Below are 7,621 nucleotides of genomic sequence, written 5' to 3' on the forward strand. Positions count from 1 at the left end.
ATTTGACAGCCAGGTCCTTGGAGGACGCACAACCCGTCTTTAAGCCTTCCTCCTACAGCCTCTCTGGAGAACGTTATGTACTGTATATGAACCCAGATAGTGCCAGCTTTTTTATTTCATCTAAATATTGGCTGGATCAAAACTCCTAATGCAGTGGTTCTCAGACTTTTGTTTTTAGGCTCACCTAAATGAAATTAATTAATATGTATTTGTTTTTTATTTTGGGTTACTTATTTCGCTTTTTACACTTCCAGGGCTGGAGCAAGGCTATATAGGATGTGGGCTGGTTAAAAAAAATAGAGATCTTTGAGGCTGATTGGTCATGGACACCACATTGCTGTAGGTAGGTATTACAATTTACAATTTAGGAATTTAGCAGACGCTCTTAATCCAGAGCGATTTACAGTAAGCAAGAACAACACATGGTAATACATCATATTATGCTTCAAGAATAATGTGTAAGCTCAGAACCTAACATCCGTCTAACAGTGGAATATCTATATAATGAAACTATGTGTATACACTAGTAATGGGTTCTTTTTACTAAGAGAGAAAAATATAGAGAAAATATAGATGAATTGTTTGTTATGAAATCATGTATAGATATTTGTAAATAAATCATGTCAAACAAGTCTTGGTATTGTCACTGATCACCAGGTGGGGCTGATAGTAAATATTTCCACATCTCTGTATTAAAATATCTAATTTCCTGTCTCTTGTTAGACCAAAAGGGTCGAAACAATCGTATCTTCGGTTTGTCGCAGATGAAAACTTGGAGCATTCAAAAAGTGACTTGCGAGCCCCCACTTTATTCTCATGACTCTGTTTGGCTCAGGTGTGCATTCTTTTTTTAGTGGCGCCAATCACTCCCAAGAGTGACTGAGTGTGTATGTATGTCTGAGTCTGACCTATTGACCCCTGCAGCTGATGTCTGAGCATGACCAATTGCTCAGACCCATTGACCCCCCCTCCCCCCCCACACCCCCATCATCGGCTGTATTCAATAGCACCACAATTGTCCGTTTCTATTCATATATGCATACACAAATACATAGACAAAATACAATGTGTACAGTGTTGCCAGCTCTCAAAAATATCATCCGCCGTTTACTCAACATGCATGTTGTCAGTGTCGTCGAAATATGAAAATGTATTAACACAGGCCATGTTACACAAACCCTCACGTAAATAAGCAATATAAATCTGTGTATATATAATATATACTATACACAGATTTATATATATGAACACACACTGGGTGAGTGAGCTCTCTGCATATGGAGTTTGATCAAATATGATCGCGAACGTGAACTGTGAATTCACAAGTAACTTAGCAACAGCCAGGATGACGGGAGAGAGGTGTTGAGAGCCAAGGACAATGTGGGAGAGAGATGACAATGGAAGGGAGTAGGAAGACAGCGGGCTCTTTTGTTGACCCGGCATCCTAATATCCTGTAGCTTATAGAGTTTAAATTTATACGGTTTAGAATGACGATAGGATAGTTATGATCCTATGGCAAAGGAGGCTGAAAAACCAAAAAGACACGCACGTCTAAAATCTAATAGACTGGATGCTGGATCAAGAACAGTGAGTTCAAGAATAAAAAACATCTTTTACTTGAGTGCTAACGTTTCGGTCCGACCGAGGTCTTCTTCAGACCTTGATCTGAAGAAGAAAACATTACCACTCACTCAAGGGAATGTTTGGGAGCAGAAATTGGTCTGCAGACTCCGCTTACCTTTCATAGATCATAGACTACTATTAGACTAGACTATTTCTATGCATTTGGTGTATTACCATGTGTTTTCCTTGCTTACTGTAAATCGCTCTGGATTAGGAGCGTCACAATAAAGAAAGAAAGAAAGAAAGAAAGAAAGAAAGAAAGAAAGAAAGAAAAGCGGTACCATGTAGGTGAATGTGTCTTTCTTTAACCTTTGTTGGACACATAGAGTATGGCGGCCGGCAGCATGATTGATGTTCATGATGCTGCATTACATATCCTGCTCATGCTGCTGTGTCCGTGTTATGTGCTGTTGGTGGTCCCCATGACCAGTGTTGCCTTGTCTGCTTATTATTTCAGGCAGTTTCCCTGCCTGGGGTCTGGGGGCAAAGCTCACAGGCACGTGGGAGAAATCTACCGTCAACTATATCTGCCAGACATAGTAGCCCATGCAACCCCATGCATCCAGCACTGCAGCCTGCAATCAAATCCAGACAATCCAGAGGTGAGGCTTCCCCTCCCCATCCCCTCCCCATATTTCTGGCAAAAGCCCTATTATAGCTTGACAGATGATTTCTCCATTCTACAGCTCGCAGCAATAAGTCCTTGTCTCCTTGTGCAACATCTTATACACGTTCACAAAAATGCAAGCTGTTCACAAAATCACAGCTTGCATTTTTGGGTCATTATAATTGTCAAAAACAGTCCAAACCAAAATGTCTAAATTCTTCCACTGACTTGCCGTACAGGTTTCGTCTTACTGTATGTACATACACACGCACGCACGCACACACACACACAGACATGAATGCACACACGCATGTCGCACATACAGACACACATGCAAACAGCCAATATATTGTACAAGCTCACAACAGGGAAGAAAGGTTGAAAGAGGTTAAGCTTGACAGCATATCATTTTTGCTGTCGCCCAGAAACCTTGTATCTCCACATCATAAATGAATGCCCATTCTACTACTACTACTACTTCATCACACATGAGTGTAGCACAAAGTAGTAAAAATAGCTGATCTGCAAGCTCACAACGTGTCGCATCGCGACGCGTTGTGAGCTTGTAGATCGGCTATTTTGAAACTGACAATAAAAAGGGAATTGTTTTGGACATATTTAGGCTTCCACCCGACAGCGGTGATAGCAGAGTAGCAGATCTACAAGCTGCAAACGTGTGTCGATTCGGGCAGCATAGGCCTATTGAGCTTGTAGATCTGCTACTTTTGACTCCTTGATGGAGTTCCAGGGGTCCCCAGCTAAATGATAGTTTGGAACCAAATGGACCCTTGGGTCTGTAACTCTGAGAGTGTACAAATGGAACAAAATGGGTCCATTTGGTTCCATTTGTACACTCTCAGAGTTAAATTAACATTGATTTTATAATATGAAGGGGGGTTCCACGTTCCAGAAATTAAATGGGGGTCCGTACTCCATAGATGAATGCATGTCAAACCTCCTTGAAATGAAATGGGTTGAGAATCACTGCTAAAAACTTCTCTTATGGGGGTCCCTGGCATATCTTTTCAAATGGGGGTCTAGACGACTATAGGGTGTTAATTTACGAAAAGAAACACAGAAAATTAAAGTATGTACAGACATAAGAGGTTTCTGCCTGTGACAGTCAGAGATGATGATATGGTGGATATGTCAGCGGAGGATTGTGTGGGATTAACCAATTTAGGCCTAAATTCGATTCTACAAATGTCTTCTCAATCCTGACAGTTTTCTATGTCAGTGGTTCTCAAATGATTTCATGTCAAGGACCCTAAAATATTATCTGTATTTTGCCGCCGACCCACATCTGAAAATATGTTGTTCTTGGTTCCACGCTATATGAGCTTGTAGATCTGCTATTTTTCCAACAGCTAAAGTATAACATAATGCTTAAAACACCAAGAGGGGTTCCCGTCCTGGATGGATTAACCCATTCTGACCGGGCACCCATTTTGGTGTTAGCATCATGTTATGCTTTAGCTATTGAAAAAGCTACAAGCTCATATCGCGCCACCGAGTGGCGCGATACGAGCTTGTAGGTCTGCTATTTTTGAAAAATCGACCTTGTATGAATCTGATCTCAGGTCAGAATGGATTAAGCTTCTACCAGCTCGTATCCTCCTTCAGTGAGAGGAATCTTCCAGCAGCGAAGAACTGCTTTACATAATATGCCAGTATGATAATAATAATCCTTTCTTTCATTCTGCTCTCATTCTGTCTAAATCCTTGGACTTTACTGTAGAAATCAGCTGCACATTTACAGAATGCTATTTGTTGCATATAATATATTAAACATGTACTGTATAAAATATAGGCTATATAATATATCGCCTCATTAGAGCAGATATTGAGGAGAATTGAATTGTGCTATTAAACACATGCAGTGTAAGAATGAGTGAGAATTAGTAGGCCTACATGAAATCATAATTTTGCAAACCAATAACTTCCATGATTCATTATTCAACATATTCTGAGTAATCAATCAATCAATCAATCAATCAATCAATCAATCATGAGAATGCACATATGAGGTTCTGGCATCAAAGTGGTATCCATAGTATGGTACCAGACAGTCCATTCAAGACATGTTATGACATCTTATAATGCTTAAGCAGCTTATGCCACATTCAATTTAAACTCTATATGCATTGCGCAAAAAACTGTATCTTTAACTCATGCATTTAAATGCTAGTTTATATATGAACCTCGCTCAAAGTCATGGCAGTTGGATCTTGGATGGCAATTGTCAGATGACAAATTGACAATGTGTCACTGCCGATCGAGTCCCGACTCCCGACACAGACCAAGGTAGCACTCATGCGTCGCCATGCGTAAAACTACTCACTAGAAACTTTTCCAACAGTTTCTATATAGGCTACAATCTGCCTACAATCCCAAACATACTCAGAGAAGTAATGTAATGTATTATCCCTCCGTGAGTGAACATAATATTATGAAACCAAATGGACCCATCATTGATTGCTTGTAGGCTACACCCTTGGGAGTTATAGTTCCATCGAGAACGAGAAAGAAAATATATGATAAAACCAGCGACGGGTGAAACTTAAGGAAGTAAAACAGAAATTGCTTCCACATCACCTTTCCATCCCTTCCTGTTGGCTGGTAGTCGACCTGGTGAGACACGCTCGCCGTTTGGTTCATCTCTCGTCCTCTCAGTCTCCAACAGAACGCTCCTTTACGCACGGCGGTGACTGACTTGACAACAACAACAATGGACGAATGCGAATGACTGACTGACGTCTTCAAGGTAACATTTGGAGCTGGTCTCTCTCTGAGTGATGTAGGGCAGGCTACAGGCGGATCTGGGCTGGCTCTTTTCGACGGCTCGGTTTTGAAGTTTATTATCCGCCTACAATACAAAGGCAGTAGGCTAGCTATTACAGTGGCCAGCAGGGTGGCTGGCTCCACCTCCACCCCATGGCGCAAACTAGTGATGGAAGAAGTAGGCTAATCACGTTTGTATTTGTTTGGGTTTTTTTGCTTAAGAAAAGTGATGTCCCTATTGTAGAAATAGTACAATTTTGAGTAATAGTACAAAAATATTGTAAAAAACAAAAGGCTATAGTCTACTTGAAATTTAAATTATGAAAACTAGGTCCAATTTGTGTAGGTTCAAACGTTTATAAAAAATAATTTGAAAATAGCAGATCTACAAGCTTACACAGCATTATTATTATTATTATTGTTAGTAGTAGTATAGGGCTAGTATAGTATATATCTTCTTAGTTTAATGAATGACATTTCCATGGCCTAACAAATGAACATTACCATTTCTGTTCCCCGGCCTGCATGAAGAAGAAAGACACTATTATAATTAACATTATTATATATTTACTGTTGAATGCATATTTGATTTGTGGCAATTTACGTTTCCTTCCGTCTCTGTGCGGTGAATTTATTTGGTATGACTTCACAATATATAGGCAAACAAACACATTTGAACATTTGAATACAATGTATTCAAATGTGTTTGTTTAGCATCCATATGAATAGTTCCATTGAGTTTCAATGCATACTATTGGATGCGGACATGCGGTACAGAGTACCCCTCTCTCTCTTCAATTCAGTTCAATTCAATTCAAAGGTAATTTAAAACATTGTATACGAAATGTGCATTTTCTGTCAGAAAGAGAACATGCATAGGAAAGGTATAGGTTAGGAAACAAGTAAATGACAGGAGTATATTTTAATCATGTTTATGCATTCACTTGGTATTGACGACAAATATAGAAAGACATTTCTTTCTCTCTCCACCATGCAGACAGACATTCACAGGGTTGTAAAAGCATGCAGGATGTAAGGCTGCCAAGCACTCCCACTCCCAGACTGCCTCCCCCCCCCCCCCCCCCCCCCCCCCATCATCACACACATTTCACATACAGCATTGCATAAGCTCACTTGCCAAGAGATTTTCAGTTCGCTTTTATGTATTTAGCTGTGAATGAGGGAGTGTGTATAATAGGCCATACAGACAGTAATCTTTGATACTTTTGTTGGTAAATATACATTACTGAATGGAGATATATACAGTGGCACACTTGATTGATTGAATACTTTAACAGCAAAAAGGATAGAGTACTTCTGGTACTTTTGGTGTCAAGCGGCAAGCATTTCTTACTGTAAATCTCTCTGGATTAAGTAAAATTGTAAGCCTTTCCTCAGCATGTTAAGAAAGTGGTCAGTGGTATTGTGTGTACCAGGAGGGACTGATAGACAGTATGTGTAAAAGTGTCCAAATTCTCCAAAATGAAAATCGATGACTATAATTCAAAGTGAACGATTAACCGATAGTTCGCAGGCACCCTTTGGTACATTGCACCATATAGCATTCAAGTCACCTGCAGTAGGCCTAAGCTCACAAAATAAATGGTATATCCTCTAAAATGTAGCTATGGGAAGGGTTTGGATGTCAATATAGCCTTTGAAACAGATTAGATTTTTTTTAACGATTAATCGGACCCTAAAATAGACATGACATGACAAGGCTTCAGCTGCTATCGGTACTTTTTTTTTATCGCACACTGTGTGCGTGACACATCCCCCCGTACTTGTGCCCCAAGTACTATTCTGTGTTTGATTGATTGAAGATTTTATTAACAGTTTGTAGAATGGGTAGTACAGGTCAATACAAAATCTGCTAGACTCGGATAAAACCAGAAAAAACCCTAAGACTTGTTTGCATAAGGATCCTCCATTTTCAATTCATCATCAGAACATTTAAAGACATACTTATGCAAAAACAATCATCATACATGGTTAGAAAATAAGGGAAAACATGTACATGTACTGTACATGTACAGTTTCCTTGCAGTAGGCCTATATGAATATGAATGTATATGTGGGATGTTGTGGGTCACGTGATTAACTGATCGATTGCAGCACAAAGCAGAGGAGAATCTTTCAAAATGGACATTCAGCTCCAATGAGGCGAGCGTGATGAGATGAGATATTTATAGAATGCAGGTGTCAGAGCAGTAGCAGCACACAGCAACAAGGAGATAAACACAGGAACAGCAGAAAAGCACGGGAAAGACCAAATTTTATTATTATTATTATTATTTTTTTTACGATTGATGAAATACTTGATGTAAAAACTGTAAAACAGCAGTGGTAACAGTAAGACGTTAAAGCTAAGAGGCAAAAATAATTGAGCATGTAGATCGCTTATTTTCACATTTTTTTTATAAATGTTTTAAATTTGTATTCCATACCATACCATACCATACCATACCATCTTTATTTATATAGCACATTTTAAAACAACAACGTTGTACCAAAGTGCTTTACAGTAAAACATTAAAAAACAACTTCAACATTAAAAAACAACTTCATTTAAAAACCACAAAACAACCACAAACAACATGCACAGTGTC

At 39.2% G+C, this 7,621-nt stretch overlaps 1 protein-coding gene across 1 annotated transcript in view; it reads right to left on the minus strand.

Annotated features, from left to right (window-relative positions):
• The window catches only part of LOC310853872 (inactive dipeptidyl peptidase 10-like), a gene marked incomplete at both ends in the record, with an annotated part of 61,946 nt that extends 57,057 nt beyond the window's left edge, over nt 1-4,889 (minus strand). Inside the window, one exon of the mRNA XM_083758346.1 lies at nt 4,827-4,889. Coding sequence (XP_083614472.1) covers nt 4,827-4,889 — 63 coding nt within the window. The remainder of the gene's footprint in view (nt 1-4,826) is intronic.
• Nucleotides 4,890-7,621: the final 2,732 nt, after the last annotated feature.

Source organism: Protomyctophum parallelum, assembly GCF_964188405.1.
Source record: "Protomyctophum parallelum genome assembly, chromosome: 23".
Classification (NCBI taxonomy): domain Eukaryota; kingdom Metazoa; phylum Chordata; class Actinopteri; order Myctophiformes; family Myctophidae; genus Protomyctophum; species Protomyctophum parallelum.